Source organism: Callorhinus ursinus, unplaced genomic scaffold, assembly GCF_003265705.2.
Source record: "Callorhinus ursinus isolate GAN/ISIS: 27379988/994484 unplaced genomic scaffold, GSC_fseal_2.0 scaffold7, whole genome shotgun sequence".
Taxonomy (NCBI): domain Eukaryota; kingdom Metazoa; phylum Chordata; class Mammalia; order Carnivora; family Otariidae; genus Callorhinus; species Callorhinus ursinus.
This window is the reverse complement of record NW_027397069.1, coordinates 63,413,369-63,435,892: the sequence shown is the minus strand read 5'-3', so window position 1 is coordinate 63,435,892 and position 22,524 is coordinate 63,413,369. Positions and strand designations below refer to the sequence as shown.

Sequence of the window (22,524 nt, the reverse complement as noted above, 5' to 3'; positions counted from 1 at the left end):
CAGAAAGTTTCTTGAGAATAGGGACTATATCTTATAGTTCTTGGTGCTGTTGATTGTGCTCAATAATATCTTGCCCATTGGAATAACTCAGTAAATATGATGACTCATAAAGCACAATAAATTCTTGTTTAATAAAAGAATTAAAGGGGGTACTCTGATAGGTCATAAAACATATTCTGAAATAAATGCCTGTCCTGTAAGAACTTGAGATCCAATGACAGGCTTCTGAACAATATATAAAATAAGACCATAACTTAACTAAGGAATTAATTTTACGTACAACTAGAAAAGTGCATTTGAGAGGTGCAGTTTGAGGGGCACAATTCAAGTTTTATAAAGGCTTGATATGCTGAATATTTTCCCAAGGATTTCATATTATTCTTATTTTAATCAGAAGGGTGTTCAAACATTCTGGACTTAGGATAGCATACTAACCTCATATCGTCTCTCCTACAGGCCACAGTTCTGTAGTTTTTCATGACCTTTTGATTCTCTTGCTTTCAACCCAGTAAGACCTTTGAAGAATGGAAGTAAGGAAAGAGTGAGGATTAGATTTTATTTTTAGCAACTTATTTTAAAAAACTTTGAGAGCCTGCCCAGTGAGAAATGCCCCAAGTCGTATATATTCTAGTGCCAAGAACAGAGCTCAACACAGTAGATATTTCGAAGGTTTCTGCAGAACGAACGAGTGAATGAATGAGTAAGCGAACGAAATTCTTTGAGGTACCCGGATTTGAAGCCGGAAGTATTAGAGCCAAATTTCCAATTTTGTTTAGTAATCTCCGGACTATCATGGAGGGTGAGAACAACAAAAATGATTACATAAACAATGAACATCAGTGACTAGGGGGCACCAACACTGCGGCTAATACTGTCCCCACCCAGCTTCCGTAGTCTTTAGATCTTAAGTCGCGTACGCCACCGGGCCGGTAGTGACGTCACGAGATTTGGAATTCGCGGGAGAACTCGTCTCCGCGTCCGGACGGGGAGAGTGCCCGCGCGCGGGACTTTCAAGCGTCTGACCCCGGGAATTCGAGCAGGCATGAGCCTCTGGGTGGACAAATACCGGCCCTGCTCCTTGGGACGGCTGGACTATCACAAGGAGCAAGCGGCCCAGCTGCGCAACCTGGTGAGTCTGCGGGACGGAGCCGGGGGGGGGGGGGGGGGGGGGGGGGGTAGGCCTCAGCCCGGGAGTTTCGCTCCGCTGGGGAGTGGGTGCATCGTCCACCCTCTGCAGGAGGTGTTGAGTGCTGTGGTAAAAAATGAAACGGAAGGGGGAAAGAGTGTGGAGGGCGAGGTAGTGCTTGTAAACATGGAAGGCCTCCCTGAGAACTGTCCTCTCTCAGCTAAGACCTTAAGTGGGAAATTCTCCAGGAGAAATACGAGGGAAGAGTGGAACAGGTAAAGAGAACAGCAAGTGCAAATTCCTTGAGGGAGGAGTGTGCCCGGCTTGTTCTAGGAACCGCAAGAACGCCGCTGTAGCTGGATAATAGTAGGCCGGCGGGGGAGGTGCAGATTCAGTAAATCCTTATAGGGTGAGATAGGGAGCCATTGGAAGGTCTTGAGCAGAGAACTGACATCATCTGACTTCACTTTTTAAGAGGTTTGTTTAAAATTTTGTTGTGTCAATGCCCTTATTTTCAAAAAAGAAGGTATTTATTAATTTCGGAGGTCATTTCTAATTCTAAATTAGGTTGTATTAGGTCGTCCTTGAGTTTAATTTCTCATGGAAGATTTTTTTTTTTCCTTTTCTCCAACCTGATGGGTGTTTTCGTGTTGTAGTTGGTAAAAGTGTCTAATGGCAATGTTTTCCGAAAAGCAAACTGAATCAGGAAATGTAGAGGGAAGAAGGGTCTTGAGAAAAATCTAGTGTCTGGAAGCTATTTATCCAGTCCTTTTAAGAATCTAATAGTACTGTATGCTAATGAAAGTGTTTTGCTCAGCTCAGTTTCAATACCCACCTTCTTTCAGAGTTACAGGTACTCTCTGTTAAGTATTTTTTAAAAATAAGAAATAATAAAAACGTCCATTCTCATATGAAAATCATTAGAAAAATTGATAATGTGAGATTGAGAAGCTTTTTTCTTTTTTGATGGTATTCCATCTATACTAACTTAAAATAAATTTACAGCTATATACTTCATGTTTAGACAAATTGTGTTTTCTCAGAATAGCTTTCACTTTGATTTTCTTAGCTATAGGATACATTTTATATTCTATGGCCATCTTTTTGTTGTACAGAATTTGGAGTAAATATTTTGGACAAAAATTTAATATCCTGGTCTTGTGTGTAATAGATTTGCTTTTAAAAAATGTCCACCCATTTTATTGTTGAATCTACAACTTAATGAAACTATGAAGTCTTTAAAGCATACCCTTTATTTTGGCTAGATGGAGTTTAAAAAGCAGAGGCAACAAGTATTTGTGAAGCACTTGCTATTTTCCATGCACTGTGTGGGGTAAATTGTTCCTTTCCTTGAAACTTTTTTTTCAGTGCCAGAGATCAGTTTACAAAATATTAAGATTTATTGCAATAATGACTTCTGTTGAGGTACTTATTTCATTTTTCCTGTAATGCTTACGTAGAAGCTTTTGCTCCACAAGATTTTATGGCCTTGAAGTTATGGTTTGTGTTTTCATCATTTTTATATCCTTCATAGCATTACGGCGCCTGGGTGGCTCAGTCGGTTGAGCGACTGCCTTCGGCTCAGGTCATGATCCTGGAGTCCTGGGATCGAGTCCCGCACCGGGCTCCCTGTTCGGTGGGGAGTCTGCTTCTCCCTCTGACCCTCTTCCCTCTCATGCTCTGTATCATTCTCCCTCTCTCAAATAAATAAATAAAATCTTTAAAAAAAAAAAAAAACACTCATTCCCAAACCTGACGGATCATGAAAGTCACCTGGGAAGCTTTTTAAGTGCACACAGTCTTGTAGTCTTTTGCAGTACTGTCAGTGCTCTACTCCATCCCATTGCTCTTAACTTGTAAGTGCACACAGACTGACTTCCACCTTCCTGGATCCGTGCTTCCTGAAGGCTTTCTTTTATGGACACCCCTAAGCAGACCTGATGCCTGGGAATTAATGCCCTCCCTTAATTCCAAACACTTTCCCAAGCAAGCTTCATCAAAGGACTGATGAGAAATAGCATATCATGCTGCAGCTTCCCCCTCTCTTGGAATGGTTAACGCTGTCGTGTTTTTTTCCACACTGGCTTCAAGAGTATCCCCAGCAGAATTAAACCCCAGATGCCCAGTGATATTTAAGCAGATAATGCACTCATTGGCTGCCTCCCTGACCTTGCTTTACTTCCCTATTGCCCTACAAAGTTTTCCTTTACCTCTCACCCCAAATAAACCAAATACACTCAGTTCTTATCAGAAGGACTATAGAAGCCCAAATTAAGATAGGCATCAATCTTAGAGTTGTTGAATCATAATCTCATGGATGGAGTCCAATAATTAATTAGTCTTTTATTTTAAAAAGTTCTCTAGGAGATTTTAACAGACTTGGTTTGGAAGTTTTTGCTTTCTAGCACATGGTGTTGTATCCTGCATGTACTGTGCTTGGTATATAATTATATAAAATAATGCCAGGGGAATAATCAACATTTCAGTTAATTTAAAAAATCTCTGTGTATATGTACTCATACATATATATTTTTAAATATCTCCACCGCAGAGATGGAGACACAAAATATTTGATACCTAAAAAGTAGTTTAATTCTACCTACAGTAGTCATTTGACCAGGGAAAAATGCCTCTTTTTTTTTTTTTTTTTTACCAGGTGCAGTGTGGTGATTTTCCTCATCTCTTAGTGTATGGACCATCAGGTGCTGGAAAAAAGACAAGAATTATGTGTATTTTACGTGAACTTTATGGTGTTGGAGTGGAAAAATTAAGAATTGAACATCAGACCATCACAGTAAGCATTTTACTTTGAGGCCTCCAAATATTTATAGTAGGGATTTTCAGTCATTATCATATATATTCCTGTGGTCCCAGCCATTGTTGCCCAATGTGTGTTTAAGAATTTCACAGATAACCCAGGTACACAGGATTGAGAGCTACTGTTGTATAGATCTAACTATTAAAGCCAGATCAAAGTCAGTTATGTTAGAAAATATGAGTAACAGGAGATTTTGAGTAAAATGTAGGTGGGATTCCTTTTAGATTATCTAGTAAATCAGTACCTCAGCTGGAACGGGAACTCAAGTCTCTGGAATTCATTGTTCTGAGAGCAATAGTGGGTTTGGGAAGGGAATGATTTTGAGAAAAATTTTGAATATGGAATCAGGCAACTTGGTAGAGACTGGGTAGCTGACTGATTAGAAAAGGAGGCATGAAGTTCTGGGATGTTCAGAGAATTCCCATGATCTTGCCCTTGGCTGAGCTTTCCAGCCTCCTACCATGCAGTGCATTTTCATACTCTCCTTATAGACAGTGTTTAAGATTTAGCTGAAATACCTCCTCTCGTTGTGCCCCCCAATCCCTTTAGAATTAATTTTTCCTTCTACCATCCATAGTTTACACTTTTTAGAGTACTTACTTTGTTTGGCCTTGATTATAGTTTTTCATACCTTTTTTTTATTTTGACAAGATTGTGTTTGTTTTGAAGTTATATAGGGAACATGTCCTATTCATTTTTATATCCTTCATAGGCCCTGGTATAGCATCTTGTACATATTAGGCACTGAAAAATTGTATCAGTGACTGGATGGTAAGTAGTGCTATTAATGGAATCTTTACAAATAGATTTTCTTTTTTATTTTATTTACTTGAGACAGAGAGACAGCGAGAGTGGGAACACAGGCACGGGGAGTGGGAGAGAGAGAAGCAGGCTTCCCACCAATCAGGGAGCCCGATGCAGGCCTAAATCCCAGGACCTTCTAATCATGACCTGAGCCGAAGGCAGATGCTTAAGGACTGAGCCACCCAGGCGCCCTGAAGACAAATAGATTTTAGGCTAATGTTGATGAGCTTGTATTTAGACACATTGAGTTTGAGGTGCTGGTGTTACACCCTGATGGGAATTCTTAAAAAGTATGCAGTAACAGGGTGCCTGGGTGGCTCAGTTGTTAAGCGTCTGCCTTCGGCTCAGGTCATGATCCCAGGGTCCTGGGATCGAGTCCCACATCGGGCTCCCTGCTCAGCAGGAAGCCTGCTTCTCCCTCTCCCACTCCCCCTGCTTGTGTTCCTGCTCTCGCTGTCTCTCTCGGTCCAATAAATAAATAAAATCTTAAAAAAAAAAAAAAAAGTATGCAGGAACAAATTTAACAAGAAAAGTATGAGATTTGTGGAAAGAAAACTTTTATAAAAGGACAAAAAACAAGAGTTGATCAAATGGAAAGATGCAGCAAGTTCTCAGAGGCTTAATACTTTAAAATACCTGTTCTACCCAAGTTACAGTATAAATTTCAATGAAATTACAATTAAAATCCAGCATGTTATTTTAGTTGTACGAAATGATCTTAAAGTACATATGGAAGAATACATTTCTGAGACTAAAGTAATTACGAAAAAGATTTGTGAAGTGGGACTTGTGTTATGAGATATTAAATCCTATTGTAGGGCTATTATAATCAAAACAATATTGTTTTGGCTTGGGAATAGAGAATTCAATCAGTGGAACTTATTAGAGAGACCCAAAATATGATGGTAGCTATTTCAAATCAGTATTAAAAACATGAGTCAGCAAGATGTGCCAGCATAACTAGTTCTCTAACCTGAAGAAAATAAAGTTGAATCCCTCTGATTCATGATTTGTAAAGATGAATTCCATATGAATTAAAGCCTTAAATATTAAAATGAAATGCTAATTTCTTAGATTAAATGAACAGCCTGTGGTCGGGAATACCTATTTTAATAACAATAAAAACATGGAAGTGATAGATAAAAATATGTGCTTGTATACATATGAAATTTACAAGTTTGTATGACAAGATAATGTATGTAAAATCAGAAAAATAAAAGGTTGTCAAAAAATATTTGAAAGGAACATATTAGAGAAAAGATTTTACAAATTGACAATGGAAAGACAACCTGGTAGAAAACTGAATGAAAGAGTCTCAAGAAAGAAATATAAGCAACCAATAACATATGTAAAGATGTTTGACATTTGTGATAGTTGAAGAGAAGCCGTGAGTCTGTTATGAAATTGGCAGAAATTGTGGACATTATATAAAACCTGCAGAAGGGGAATGTTGGGGAAGAGTATTTGTTACCAGTGGAAAACTGATTTGTTAGATTTTTTTTTTTTTTTGAAAACAGGCCGGTTATACATATACACACACATATACATAAAACGTGAGAAAATATATTCCCTTCAATCCAGCAAATCTTTTATTGGGAATATGTTACATAGAAATGAAGTCAGTGCGTTAGACATTTGTAGAAGGATGTTAATTGTGGGATTGTTTGAGATGTCAAAAAGCAGGAAACAAAACACCCACCCGTATAACGGCTTGGGGACATCCAAGTTACAGGTTGATAAGCAACTACCCTATATCAGTATCGGAGGGTAATTGCCTAGATGTATTGTTAACTAGGAAAAGTAAAACAGAAATAGATAGAATTGCCTCTCTTTTTATAACTCCTTTTTTACAAGAAACACTGACACTCTCTAGAAATATAAAAATACATAAAATATGTAAAAGTATATTTACATATATATACACACACAAGTTCACAAGTTGTTACGGTAAAGTCTGTGAACGGACATATGCAGACCATTTACAGTGATGATCTCATAATGGAATGGTTTGTAGAATTCTGGAGGTAGAGGGAAGAGATAATCATAATAAAAACGGGATGTGTGACGTGACCCAGGTTATATAGAAACATGTTTATTTGCACATAGAGAAAAGAATGGGATTAATGAAGTTAAAATATTAATTGTATCTAAAGTTTTTGTTTTTATAAAGCATGAATTATTTTTAAAAAACAAATACAGAAAAGAGGAGAAATGGCCAATAAATAAACTTTAAAAACATCTATTTTCTTTGTCCATAGACTCCATCTAAAAAGAAAATTGAAATTAGCACTATTGCAAGCAATTATCACCTTGAAGTTAATCCCAGGTAAGGCTACTATATAGAAATTAAGCCTTTTTTTTTTTTTTTTTTAAAGAGTAGAAACCATTCTTGAAATAGAATCATGTATGGAAGGAAGCACAATATATACCCAGATAAAAGTAATGCTGCTCAGTGTGAAATAGGGAGCCTAGAACCTTTCCACTTCCCCTTTTCTCTTTGACCCTTGAGTCCAATAATTTTAATAATTAAATTTTCTTGCTCTACAGAGCTCAGTGTTTTATACAGAGTACATTTCATAGTCATTAAATTTTTGTTACATTGACTAATTCAGAACTGATGAGCAAAGTTTGTCGAAAAAGTTTGTAATGTCTGGAGTGAATATTTTAGAATGTGAATTAGTGTTATTAGATCTTTTTTTTGCCACTCCTTTGTTTCAGTTTCTTGATTAGAGTATGTTATAATAGTCTAACAACCAATGTCTGTATTATTTATCATGACTAAGATTAGGATCCTGTTGGGAGGCACATTGAAAACTCATGCAGTACTGCTTAATAGTGTAGAAGTGATTGTATTGGGAACAAAGTTGGGTAAAGCTTCAGGGTTGTCTGGGGCCTGATAATGTTCTTTAAGGAGTACAAAATCAAGGACATCTTCAGGCAAAGGCAACCTTTTTCGGCAGTGGAACAGAGATGAGGATGAACATCCATTTTAAGACTGAATAGATCAGGAAAAATATAGTTATAAGCTACTGTGTACTCAGTAGTAGGCACCGTGTGAGAAGCTTTACATGGATTATATTTAGTTCTCAAAACATCCCTAACAGGTGTTATTATTTTCCCCAGGTAGGTCCAAGAAAATTAAGAGAACTAAGATTGGTGGGAAAGGGTCTTATCATAAAATTAGAAGAAAGTGTTAATTCCATAGCCACAAGGGAAATGTTTTGGATTCTTGACTAGGAAATGATCATAAAAGAGACACTCTAGGTGTATTGATCTAATAGTGAATTGAGACAGATGTGATGGCTGTTTAGGAAAATAAACTAAAGCTGATTGCTTTGCCCTGTTTCTCATTGTGAGTTCCTCTGTAGCAAGAATAGTCAGTTAGAGATTGAGCTGATTTTTTTCAGGTGTTTGAAATTGGCAGCCTAAATTAACTAGGTGACTTACGTTGGTTTGTGAGTTGCATGACTTAAGTGCCAAAGCAATAATGCGAGTATAAATGACAGATAATGCTTACAAGTCAGCAGCTTACAGAGTTCTGACTATCTTAAATTCCATTTGCTTGTCCCGTCCTCTTGCTAAGACCCTGAATCAGCTCCATGCTAGTGTTGGGAACAGACCTGTCTAGGCTTGTTCTCTTTCAGACCTTTACTATTTGGGGGGATGGAGAAGAAGGATGGAGATTAAATTTCTGTTTCAAGAGTTATTTTCACATTTTGAGTAACTGCAGATAATTAAGATACTTAAGGATTAGTATTGCTCTTTTTAAGTTACAGTAAACTTAATATAAGAACATGTCTTTTGTTTTCAGTGATACTTATCAAACTGTAATTGAATATTAGAATATTGTTTGTTGTATTTTAATGACCCCTAGAATATTTCACTTTGAAAGTTTTGGGAATGTAATTAGGTGTGAATAATTTTGATTAAAATTTAAGATCTTCAATGTTTTTCTTACAAGAACAGATTAAGAATAATATTTTCTAAATAGTTACATCTATATTTACCATTATTTTTGTTTTGTATAGTGATGCTGGAAATAGTGACCGGGTAGTAATTCAGGAGATGTTGAAAACAGTGGCACAATCACAGCAACTTGAAACAAACACTCAAAGAGATTTTAAAGGTACATGATAAACAGATTTCTTTTAAGGCAGACACTGAAATTGTATGCAGTGAATATAAGAGGAAATGTAGTGGGAAACATAAATTCCATCTATTTAGCAAATATTTATTAATATCGTGTTCTATGCAAACATATGCTCTCTTATTTTTGGATATAGAAGTGAATAAGAGAGGGGCGCCTGGGTGGCTCAGTCGTTAAGCGTCTGCCTTCGGCTCAGGTCATGATCCTGGGGTCCTGGGATCGAGTCCTGCATCGGGCTCCCTGCTCGGCCGGAAGCCTGCTTCTCCCTCTCCCACTCCCCCTGCTTGTGTTCCCTCTCTCTCTGTCTCTCTCTGCGTCAAATAAAATAAATAAAATCTTTAAAAAAAGAAAAGTGAATAATAGAGGCATGATCTCTGTGCTCATGAAAGTGTATAGCCTAATGGAATTGAATTTTGGTGGAAAGAGGACTATTTGAGCTACCTGTTCGTTATTTTAGAACTAGATGAATAATGAAAAAACACTTTATTTAAAACAAGAAATAACATTTAAAAATAACTGTTCCTGGGACTAAAGTTATATGTTCATTATCAAAAATCAGCTATAATTTTGCTTTCCAGAGACAGTTACTTTGTCATTTCCTTCCAGTATTATTTATATGCATATATATGTGTACATTCTCATAGAAGATTTTGTGATGATAAATATGCCAGCTTTTAATACTTTTGCTATATTTTGTCAAATTCTTCATTTGAAAGATAGTCTTTTCCTACCACCAGAAATATTTGGGAGTGCCCTTTATTCCCTGACATTTATCACCACTGTGGTTAATTATTTATTATTTATTTATTTATATTTTTTTGCGGTTAATTATTTTTAATCTTTGTCAATTTGAGTGGAAAAAATTGTTTTTTTTGTAGTTAGTGTGATAAGTTTTTCTTTTGTTCATTGTTTTTTTTTTTTTACTGTTTTGTGAATTGCCTGTGCATATTTCAGCCTATTTCTTCTTAGTTCACTGTATTTCAGAATAAGTTTACATATATCTTTTTTTTTTTAATTCCTTCATTTGAGAGAGAGGGAGAGAGAAAGAGTGAGTGTGGGGAGGGGCAGAGGGAGAGAATCTCCAAGCTGACTCCCTGCTGAGCATGGAGCCTCAGTGTGGAGCCTATTCTCAGGGCTCAGTCCCACCACCCTGAGATCATGACCTGAGCTGAAATCAAGAGTTGGCCGCTTAACTGAGCCACCCAGGCGCTCCTTATCTATTTATTTTTTGCCACTATAAATGGAGTCTTATATTTTCTAACCTTTGTATACATATGTGACAGTATTGGCATTTGTGTCTTAATTCTATATCTTACTATGTTATTACATTCTTTTTGTAGTAGCCTTTCCATTGTTTCTTTTGAATTTTCAGATATATATATATTTATATCATCTGTGAATAGATAATTTTTCCCCTTCTTTCCAATTTGTATGGCTTTGAACACTTTCTCTAACCTAATTATGTTTGCCAACACCTCCAATACAGTGTTAATAGTACTAAAGATAGTGGATGTCCTTGTCATGACTTTGGATGGGGGCCTTAGAGTTTCCCCATTTAGTTATTTAGTTGCTGGATTTTTGGCCTGAGGTGTATCTATTTGATCATAATAAGAAAGTAAGCATCAATTCATATTTTGAGTGTTTCTAACATAAATGTGTGTTAAATTTTTTCAAATGCTGCTTCTGCATCCATGAATGAGGTTTTATGATTTTTCTTCTTCGCTGTATTGGTATCGTAGATTATATTGGGTCTTCTAGTGAAACTGCTTTGTATTTCTAGAATAAAGCTCACTTGGTCATGATGTGTTAATTTTTTAAATATGCTGCTGTTTTCTGCCTACCAAGGACTTATTTTATATCAGTTGGTTTGTAATACTTTGTTAAGTGCTATCTTTGTTAAATTTTGGGATCAATCTCTTTATTTCTATTTTCCCTGTTCTGTTCCATTTGGATTTCTATCTCCAGAATTTCTCCTCATTATGAAGGATTGTCTTGGAAGGGAGCTTCATTTTGTTGTTTTCAGTTTACTGCCCTGTCAAACCTTGTTGCATCCAGGTTCCTTTGCTCTAACCCATAAATTGAACCCTGTAGGTGTTGTTTTCAGATTGGCCCATTATATTTCACAGTGTGCTCTTGTGGGCGATTTGGGGTTCTGTACTCAAGGCTGTAAAAACCAAGTACACCCCCTCTACTTCCTCCCACACATAGTTCCTTGTTCTCACTTGCTCATATTCGGGGTTTTTAGGTAAAACCTGCCACTTTGTTTTGATATAAATGTTATCGATGAGTCTTTGGTCTTGGAATCTCTGTTTTTATGGGGGAGATTCAGATCTACACTGCTACCACTACTATCTTCTAGAAATAACTTAGTATGATGAAAAATACAGGGGCGCCTGGGTGGCTCAGTTGCTTAAGCCTCTGCCTTCGGCTCAGGTCATGATCCCAGGGTCCTGGGATCAAGCCCTGCATTGGGCTCCCCGCTCAATGGGGAGTCTGCATCTCCCTCTGCCCCTCCCCTTGCTTGTGTGTATTCTCTCTCTCTCTCAAATAAATAAATAAAATCCTTAAAAAAAAAAAAAGAGAACAATAGTTGGATTCAGTTCTTACCTACTTATTATTCCTAAAACACCTTAAAGCCAATCCTTTATTGTGGCCAGGTGGAATCTTACTGTGTACATGACCAGGTGTATTTATTGCTTATTGACTATGTCTCTTTCATCAGTATTTTCCAAATTATATTTCTAGGAATGATAAGATTGGTAAGAAGTGATAAGGGTGCTCCTGTGATAAAATATTTTGGGGAAATGCAGCACAGTATCTCCCTGTCTTGGTAATTTTTAGTTCATATAAATATAATAAATGCTGCAGTGAATTCTACAAAAAAAGTAACCTCTTTAACTTCATTTAGCGTAATGTTTCTTAGGTTTGGGATTTTTTTAAATAAAAATAAATTATTGTCACCTACCTTTGACTTCTATATGTCCTTGCCAAAGGAAAGAGTAGTATATCAAACTTAGGATTTCACTCTAATGAGTGAGGAAGAGAAAGAGATAGATATTCAAGTTAAAGTTTGTTTTGTTTCTCCTTGACTAGTGGTATTATTGACAGAGGTTGACAAACTCACCAAAGATGCTCAACATGCCTTGCGTAGAACCATGGAAAAGTATATGTCCACTTGCAGACTGATCTTGTGTTGCAATTCTACATCTAAAGTGATACCACCTATTCGTAGTAGGTGCCTGGCAGTTCGTGTGCCTGCTCCCAGGATTGAAGATGTAAGTCAAGTGAAACTTTTCAGAAATTATTTCAGATTCTGTGAGTACTATGTGTACATCCCTGTCATGTTCATTTTGTAAAAACATAGTGAAGTGTATTAGTAATTCAGGAACATCTATGACCTGGATGCTAACTGTTAGTAGATACATAAACCAATACATACATACATACATATATATATATATATATATATAGTAGTAAATGCCAGATACCATTATATAGAAAGTGTGATGGTAAGCTCTGTTAAGAATAATACTGTGTATATGCCATCAGTATTTAGGAAGTTCTTTTTAAGTCATTTTTTACCTTAAGCAAGTAGGTATTATGAATTTTACTAAACTAGTCAAGGACTAGTTATTTAGTGTCTTCTACCTCAAGCTGATTTAATTGGCTTTGGAAATGACTTGAGGTTGGAGGATATAGATTTTGCAAGGAGATTAATGTGAGAATACCTAATTCCTAGTTAGGGGACCAAAATTCGTCTGAAACAACTTAATGTTTTTTTCCTTTATCGTTCTTAATACTTATAAATAAAAATGCAAATTTCTCACAATGAGCAGCTTTCCTGCTATTAATAGATTTTGGGTGATTTTGTGCAAAGTAGGGATAATAGGTGACTGTGACCTTGTGTTGCAAAGTGGTAAAGTACCTTTATTAAAGATTTCACTTATAAACATTTTTATGTAGTTAAAAATAGTTTGATAAAATTTAATAAAGTTAAAATTTAATAAAATTAAAACGGCAGGGCTACCAGGGTACACCACTCCTATGGGCACCGTTGGCATCTTCATGCATGCAAATAATACCCCTGAGTCTTGCAGAATTCAGCCTGTGCAGCTGTACTTGGCAGCCCTGTGAGTGGTTTCCTTGTAAAAGACCTGAGGCCCTGTGTGTCTTCCTCACAGGTCCCCAAAGGTGGCTGGCAGGCTTGGAATTTAAACCAGGTCTTTCTCTGGTTGCAGAGCCAGTTGATGCCCCTTCCTTACAGCTAGACTAGACCCCTGGCTTTCTACTTAAAGGAACATGTGAGTTAGGGTAGGGAGTGACAAAAATAAATAAAATAACAAGGGCCTATAAAGATGTTATCAGCAGAATTGCATCCATGTGCTGTTTGACAGATTGCCCAATTTTGTTGTTAACATTTTGTTTGTAGATTTGTCATGTGTTATCTACTGTGTGCAAGAAGGAAGGTCTGAATCTTCCTTCACAACTGGCTCATCGACTTGCAGAGAAGTCGTGCAGGAATCTCCGAAAAGCCCTACTTATGTGTGAAGCCTGCAGAGTGCAACAGTGAGTGAAAGGGGCTGTTGCTGCAGGAAACATTTTGGGACACAAGCTCACTTCCATTTAATTTATTGTGTACTCTTTTTATCATGTAGATATCCTTTTACTGCAGATCAAGAAATCCCTGAAACAGATTGGGAGGTGTATCTCAGGGAGACGGCCAACGCTATTGTCAGTCAGCAGACTCCACAAAGGTAAATAGTATCAAAGATAACCATAAAAGTTTCATCATGGAAATAGTGCAGATGATCTGAGTTTTGGATTGGCTGTTTTATACTACCAATATGCCATTTAGAATTACAGTAAATCTTGTATCTGAACACTAAACTTTCAAAAGAAAAGATATGATTTAATTTTATAAATTTAGTGTTTCAGAATAGCTGGTATGTAGTATCATGGCTTTTATTAAGCTATTGACAGGTAAATATGGAATTTATACATAAATTAAAACAAATCTTGGAAGTTTTAGTTTTCCTTTCAGAATCTCAGATGACTTAGTATGTAACATAATGTGCTTAGTTTTCTAATATTGAAAAGAATAATATATAACTTTGTAATTGATACATCACGTCCTAGAAAGACACCAGCTTATGAATCAGACTTATATGGATTTTTAGCTAAGATTCTTCAGGTAACTTCATTTTAGAGTTTGAACTTTTTCATTTATGTAATGAAAATACTGTTGTTATTACCCTGCTAGGAATACTTGGGCCTTGGTTGTGAAGAGCAAGATTGTGTGATAATGGTTTGAGAACTAGAAAACTTTGTGCTCATGCATGATGATAAGCTCTGTTAAGAATAATTCTGTGTATACAGCACCAGTATTTAGGAAGTGTTTTGTGTCACATTTGCTGAACAGTTGTTTACATTTATTTCTGTGGGTCTATTATTCAGTAGTGGGCCATACTGAAAATACTTCAACCATTGATTGATTTATGATAGCTTTGATTGAGAAAGGCAATCTCCTCTTCTCCAAATCAAGAGTGACAGTCTTAAGGCCCACTACCTTTGGGAAGGCTGGAGATTTTTAAGGCTCATTGATGTGCAGTCTCCTACTCTTACTCACTGCCTGTCAGAACTGAGAAACCCTCTTTGGAGTTAAGAGAAGGTAGTTGATTGCTTTAGGAGACAGACTGGACTGAGTTCAACCAGTGAAGTTTAAGCTTCTTGCTTCGTATGAAAACAATCATGAGAAAAATACACCATGTTTCTCCTCTTGGGGGATATATGTGATGAATTCTAATTTTTATAAAGATGCTTCAAAAGGATTATAACATGAACTCTTTGGCTCCTATGTAGATTAGTGGAGGTGGATAATCACACATAAATGGGTACTTAGTATTTCCTCAGGGTCTGCTTTGAATTCCTATAATTCAGTTATTTTATTTGAAGAATTTAATAGTTTTTCTGAAGTGCCAAACATTATAAGTAATCTCTTCAGAAAAGAAACCTTAACTAGGAAAAAGTGTGCATTCCATTTTGTAAAATGTTAAGCTGTGAAGTAATCTCAGCTTTAAGGAGATAAAATTCAAACAAAGCCTGTTTTAGGAGCCTTTTACTTTTGTAAAATATTTCCACATTGAAGATGACTTTCTTGTTTTTTGAATTTTAAAGAAGAAAACTTGGTGGTGGTAGTAGTTGTAGAACTTTCCTACTTTTAAGAGAGCTTGGTACAAGATGTTATATTTGACGATTGCTAGTTGTGTTTTTAAGACTTTAGTTGATTATTGCTTTGCTTAATTCTTCTAGCTACTGCTACCTCTTCTTCCAATTTTCCACATAAGTTTGGGAGTCTCTCAAATAAATTTGTTTAAGAAGAGGTGCTGTTATTTCCTGTGTAGACTAACAGTTGTAGGAATTGATTCCATTGTGTTACATAAAAAGAAAGTTCAGTTCCCAAAAGCTTCCAGGTTGACTGGAAATACTGGGAGGGCTGGTGTCATTCTGATTGTTGGCTCACACATTACCAAATGACTGTTTATTATTTTTGACCCCTTAGTCTTGATTCTTGTCTGATGTGTTTTAGAAGAGTCATAATTTTCTAATTTGGATAGCAGCGAATATTTAGCGAACAATTAGTATGTTGGTTCTTAATACTGTGATATCTCATTTAAGTTATAGAACAGTCCTATGAAGAACACTATTATATCATCTTTATTTTGTAGATAAGAAAACTGCTGTTTTGGGAGATTGTTGCTTATTCACAGATATTCAGTTAATTAAGAATCAGAGAGAGTTCTTTAATACCATGTTTCTCTGACAGAAGAATTTGCACTCTATCACTTGCAATCCCCAAGAAATAATGACACAAACATAGAAAATGTAGAATATGTCCATTTTTAAGAAGCTAAGTCACACTAGAAATGAACTCAGACTAAGCTGAGATGCATGTAACATACATGAGATGAACACAGCATAGTTATAGCACACTTGTAGAGGGAAATAGATCCCAATTTAACTCTTCAGAAATAAACTATATGCATAATTGTTAAAATAATTTCATACCATCTGTCATTTGTGTCTGTTTCTTACTTTTTAATAATCAGGGTTGCTGTTTGTTTGTTTTTGAGATCTACTACCATGGCCAAGAAGGATCAAGGGCTTTGGAGTCAGACTTGAATTAAAATTCTGCCTAACTACATGAGTGTTAATGGACGCTTAACCTCTCTGAACTTAAGTTTTCAGTAAAAGAGTGGTGTTGTGAAGTCTCAATAGCATACTGTAGTGAGCGTCTTACAGGGGAAGGGGTTAAATAAATGCTTTGACAGACATTGGAAGGGTATGGATTTGGGAGTAAGGCAGATCTGTTCTTAAATCATGGTTCCACTATAGTCAATTTTGTGAGGTTACTTAAACTATCTGATCCTTAGTTTTTTCATCTAAAAAATGGAGATAATGCCCCCACTCAAAGCTAGTGTGAGGACTAAGTTGTTACAGTGTCTTGCACATAGCAGGGGCTCAAAAGATGCTAGTTTCTTTTTTCACTTTATTTACTTTTATTGTGGCACAGCTTCCTACTCTTAGGGTCCCTGGAAAAGGATCTGAACTTCCACTTTTAAGAAGTCTTTGATGAATCACTTCTCTGATCTGAAATATGGAACATCTGTGATATTATTTTAGTAAAGATTCAGAACAGTATTTTCCCTTTAGGATACTAAGTATATATAGGGAGATAAAGATAATTGTTTTATGTGTATTTACAATTTTACTTGTCACTTCTTTCTTTCTGTTTTAAAATGTCATATGTATATTTCCCTCCTTACCCTTTTCTCTCCTGAAACTGTTATAAGAAGGGCCTAGAATTAAGAGCTCAGAGGTTGGAATGTTCATACTCACTTAGGTAGCGTGATTCTGTGCTTAATCTATGACCTCTTGCACTGCCCTTTCTGTGACAGGACAGTTTGTTTCTTTGCCACACTGCCTTTTTACTTAGCAGTTGAGATAGTAGCATATATTACATATCATGCTTATATTCTCTCTTACTTGTATAATTAGTGATTGTTTAATCTTTTCATGACCATTTTCTAGATGTCTGAATATAAATGACTTTAAAAGAGTTCTGAACATTTTTAGAGAAATGAACTGAAATTAGGAAAAGCTTAAATGTGTATCTTAAGTATGGTAAGCCATTTAAGAAAATGTCTGTATTGGATTGTTGTTTAACTCATAAAGTAAAACAGCACAGTAGGAACTTGAAAAAATGTCTTATTTTCATTATAAAATATTAATTATCTTGTTTTATTTAGGCTCCTTGAAGTTCGTGGAAGACTTTATGAGCTTCTAACTCATTGTATTCCTCCTGAAATAATAATGAAGGTAATCTGATTTCAGATCTTGAACCATTTATAACCATAAAATTTGGACTTTGGGTATGTGATCACAGGGCTTTTGCAGTACTGAGACACATTGTCATTTCTTTCTATCCAGCTCATTAATTCAGATATTTATTGAGCCTCTCCGTTGTGTCAGACACCATTGGGGGAGTGTTGAAGAAGACTGGGGAGGGCCTGCTTTCAGACAATTTATATTTTAATGGGGTGAAATGGGAGACAAGAAGCAAAAGGGTTCAGAATGTTGTAAGTGCTAAAAGGAAGTAACAAGGTGAAATGATAGTAATGGAAGTTGGGCTGTGGAAGGTCAGTGACAGCTTCTATGAGGAAGGCATGTTTAAACTGAGACTTGGAGGATTAAAAGAAGAGAATTGTGTAAATAGATGGGAGCAAGTACATGTGACCCTTGAACCTTGTGGGGGAATTAAGTCCCTGATCCCCTGCATAGTTGAAATCTGCATAGAACTTTTAACTGCCCCCAAATTTAACTCCTAATAGTCTGCTGTTGACCAGAGGCCTTACTGATAAACAGTTGATTAACACATTATGTGTATATATATTATACACTGTATTACAATAAAATAAGCTAGAGGGAAAAAAACATTAAGGAAATCATAAGGAAAATACATTTATAGTACTGTACTTATCAAAAAAAAAAAATCACAGTTCAAACCCATGTTGTTTAAGAGTCAGCTGTATTGGGCTCCTGGGTGGCTCAGTTGGTTAAGCAACTGCCTTCGGCTCAGGTCATGATCCTGGAGTCCCGGGATCGAGTCCCACATCGGGCTCCCTGCTCGGCAGGGAGTCTGCTTCTCCCTCTGACACTCTTCCCTCTCGTGCTCTCTATCTCTCATTCTCTCCCTCTCAAATAAATAAATAAAATCTTAAAAAAAAAAAAAAGTCAGCTGTATTTCAGACAGTGATGTTTAGTGCACATGGGGAATGACATTAAAGAAGTTGGCGAGTCTGGACTATGTAGGATTTTGTGAGGCACAGCTTTAGGTTTGGTCTTTTAGCCACCTAGCCAGCTGTGTTGATTGACTTGGATATTAGAAAATGGAGGGTTTTTGTTTGTATTTGTTAAAATTACATGGCAATACTTACATGAAACAATTCATACTATACTAAATTTAAAAGAAAAAAGTGAAGGTCCACCCTTCTATTTCCACAAGGGTAAGTAAGCACTTTGAACAGACCTATATTCTAGTCACATAGAAATAAGCCCGTATGTATGGCATTGTATGTGTAGTTTCACAAAACTTCACTGTGTTCTGCACTGTGTTTTTTTTATTCAGCAGTGTAGCATAAATGATGTTTCGTGACAGTATGGATTTATTTTATCCTAGTGGATGAATGGAATTTCATTGTAGGACTATAGCATAGATTTTCAGTATGACCCTGTTGGTGGAACTTCAGATTGTCTACAGATTATTATTGTAACTAATAATGCTGCAGTAAGCATCTTTGTACTTATATCTTCACACCCTCAAGTTGGCATTTGGCATATGATTGATAACTACCACATTTTGATATTATAGAAAGGGTATACAATTTTTTGTTTTTCGATGAGGACCACCATTCCATATAAAAGAATTAAAGATTTCAGAAAGCTTATTCAGCCTTTTTTTCTTTTTAGTGATTGCTTTTTAATTACGAGTTTCTTTTTTCAGGGCCTTCTCTCAGAACTTTTACATAATTGTGATGGACAACTGAAAGGGGAAGTGGCCCAGATGGCCGCTTACTATGAACATCGTCTACAGCTCGGTAGCAAAGCCATTTATCACTTGGAAGCATTTGTGGCCAAATTTATGGCACTTTATAAGAAGTTCATGGAGGATGGATTGGAAGGCATGATGTTTTGACATCTTGAGGTCTATCCTTAATTCTTCCTAATATTTCTCAGTATCAGCATTTACATTCAGTTTATATTGGAAGAGCTGCAGGTAAAATAAACTAACTTTACTTAATCATGTCTTATTTGTGGGTTTTTTTGGTAATAATTCCCCTGTGAATTATTATAATCTTAAGTTAAATAATTGCTCCTTTGTACTAAAGAAGTATATTGAAAAGAGACAACTTAGAAACTTTAGAGTCCAAAAACATGATTTTAATGTACTTTCACAATTTGCTATCCAAGTATGCAATGCTGGTCCTCTCATTTTCCATTCATACTCTCTTCTGTTGGAGGAAATTTACCACATACAAAAGCAGAGATTATTTTCTACCCTCCAAGGGACCATTTTTGGCCATAGGCACATAACTCTTCGCTTGGCAGGTCATTACCTTTAATCATATTTTCCCTCAAGAACTGTATTTTTGCAGGAAATATAAGGATTAATTTTGAAATGTAATAGCATGAGTATGAAGAAAATTGTTGGAACCATTTCTGTTGAAACTACAGAAATCCAACTTTTATTTCAGTGATTCAGATTTGGTATTAGGTTGGCTACTAAGTATGCATGTTTTCATTAAATGCTTGAGGTTCCTGAAGAACATGTGTCATGTGGTTCACAGCAAAGGTATATTAGTATAGAAATTACTCTTTGAACAAGTACATTTTTCTGTCATTGATCTATCCTTTGGAACATTTTTTCATTAGAAATTTGGTTCATGGAACAAAGTTTGCTTGACAGATTTGTATTACAGGCTCCGAACAGTTTCTTTAATTTGGGGCAACAGAAGCATGACTCCAAAAAAAGCTAAACCAACAAGGTGAAATAAAAGATCTTAAGTTTAAATAAGTTAAATTACCTCTGTAAGGGTAACAGGGAGACATGTTCTTCCAGCAGTTAGTAATAAACAGGAAGTGTTTAATTGACAGACACAGCTGCACACATACAAAAAGCCTAATACAATTTTAGACTTATGGGAAACTGTTACGGTCAAGAGAGATGATGATTGCCTTTCTGTGTTTGTTTTGGTGGTACTAGTTAGCCCCAGTTGGCAGTCCCAGTCATTGAGGGGTTTATATGCCAGGGGCAAAGTGAGATTTGGGAGAGCTAAGAAAGTTTTAATTTGGAAAAAAGAAAAGTAAAAATATGGTGACTGTCTTTTAATGTTTAGAATAATGCACTTGGAAGCGTTAGCAGTCTTATAATTTGCATATCTCTAGAGCAGTGCTTCTCAGAGTAGAATCCCTGGGTCAGCACCAGCATCACTTGGGAACTAAGAAACACAAACTCTCAATTTTCATTCCACATCTACCGAATCAGCAACTATGGGAATGGGCCTCAGCTGTCTTTGTGTTGTACCACTTCTTCAGGGAATTCTGATGTACGCTTAAGTTTGAGAACCACTGCTCTAGAGAATGTATACTTAGGATCAATGGGCATAGATTAAAGACAGACAGTTGGAGGTAAAGAACAACTGTCTAACAGTGGCTATCATAATTGTTTGGCAAGCTTGAGAGCTCCTTATAAACAGGAAATGTTCAGGTGGAGAACTAATGGAGAATGCAATGCTTACATATGTTAGGCATTGCAGTGGGAACTTTCTATGTATTATTATAACCTTACATCTTTAGGAGCTATTGTTCTCTAAAAATAAAGAGGCTGAGATTTAGAGAAACGAAGTATAATTTTATATAATAAAACATGCCCATTTAAAGCCTATGATTTTTGACAAACATATTCAGAGTAGCCACCATCCCAATCAGGATACAGATTTCATTACCCTAAAAAGTTTCTTACACATTCCTTTATGGTCAGTCCACCCCTATCCTGTCCCAAGTGACCACTGATATGCTTGCTGTCATTATAAGTTAATGACATGCTGTTCAAGAATGTAGAGTCAAACACTGTATCGTCCTTTTGTCAGGCTTCATTGTCTGAGAAATAATAATTGAGATTCCTTTATGTTTTTGAAACTTAATGTTTCCTCTGTGTTTTTGAAACCTAATGTTTCACTAATTTTAATTTTTATTGACCAGTTTGTATATGTTTTAAACCTGTTTACTTATTGATGGACCTTTGGGTGTCCAGGTTTTGATTATTATAAACAAATTTGCTCTGAATATTGTTGTATAAGTCTTTTTCTGGACTTACTCTTTTCATTGTCTTGAGTAAATATGTAGGAATAGAATGACTGGACATAGGATAGGTGTATAAGTTTAACTTTTAAGAAGTTGCCAAACTGGTGGGAATGCAAGCTGGTACAGCCACTCTGGAAAACAGTATGGAAGTTCCTCAAGATGTTAAGAATAGAGCTACCTGACAGCCCAGCAATTGCACTACTAGGTATTTACCCCAAAGATACAGATGTAGTGAAAAGAAGGGCCATATGCACCCCAATGTTCATAGCAGCAATGTCCACAATAGCCAAACTGTGGAAGGAGCCGAGATGCCCTTCACAGATGAATGGATAAAGATGTGGTACATATACACAATGGAATATTACTCAGCCATCAAAAAGGATGAATACCCACCATTTACATCCACATGGATGGGACTGGAGGGGATTATCTTAAGTGAAGTAGGTCAAGCAGAGAAAGACAATTATTGTATGGTTTCACTCATATGTGGAACATAAGCAATAGCACAGAGACCATAGCAGAAGGGAAGGAAATCCAAAGGGGCAGAAATCAGAGAGGGAGATGACTGTGGACCCCAAGAAACAATCTGGGGTTTCAGAGGGGAGGAGGGTGGGGGGAGGGGGTAACAGGGTGATGGGTACTGGGTGTTATACTTAACTAATGAATCGAACACTACATCAAAACTAATCATGTACTATACAGTGGCTAACTGAACATAATAAAACCAAAAAAACACAAAAGTTGCCGAACAAGCTTCCCAATGAAGTTGTACCATTTTACATTCCTACCAACAAAATATGAGAATTCTGGTTGTTCTATAAAATTGGTTTCATTGATTTTCTGTACAGTTCTATATTTTATTGGTTACCTTTTTATCTTTATTAATCCCATTCTCCTACTTTTGATTTAGTTTGCTCTTATTTTTCCAGAATCTTAATATGGAAATTTAGATCATTGATTTTAGACCAATTTTTTAATATTATTTAAAATTAAAAATTTCACCCTGCATACTGATCTAGCTTCCTCTACAAACTTTGATATCTTGTGTTTTCATTTCCATTAGTTTAAATTATTTTTTAATTTCACCTGTGCTTTTTTCTTTGAGTGAATTATTACATGGAAATGTGTTAATTTCCAAATAAGATTTTTCCAAATACATTTTCAGATCTTCTTTATTCTTGTTAATTTTCTATCATTTACTGAAAGGAG

General features: G+C 36.2%; 1 protein-coding gene across 3 annotated transcripts; it reads left to right on the top strand.

Annotated features, from left to right (window-relative positions):
* Positions 1-912: 912 nt before the first annotated feature.
* RFC3 (replication factor C subunit 3) lies at positions 913-21,959 on the top strand. 3 transcript variants are annotated; one of them, XM_025874590.2, is made up of 9 exons: positions 913-1,129; positions 3,783-3,920; positions 7,007-7,074; positions 8,777-8,874; positions 11,989-12,170; positions 13,325-13,461; positions 13,551-13,649; positions 17,202-17,271; positions 18,956-21,895. In XM_025874590.2, exons 1-9 carry the CDS (start codon positions 1,043-1,045, stop codon positions 19,145-19,147), a joined length of 1,071 nt encoding a protein of 356 aa, XP_025730375.1. In that variant the 5' UTR covers positions 913-1,042; the 3' UTR covers positions 19,148-21,895. The 3 variants fall into 3 exon arrangements, with proteins under 3 accessions (XP_025730375.1, XP_073750797.1, XP_073750798.1); XM_073894696.1 differs by lacking the exon at positions 913-1,129 and adding an exon at positions 1,213-1,401 and having other exon boundaries at positions 18,956-21,959; XM_073894697.1 differs by lacking the exon at positions 913-1,129 and adding an exon at positions 1,435-1,603 and having other exon boundaries at positions 18,956-21,959.
* The last annotated feature ends 565 nt before the right edge of the window (positions 21,960-22,524 follow it).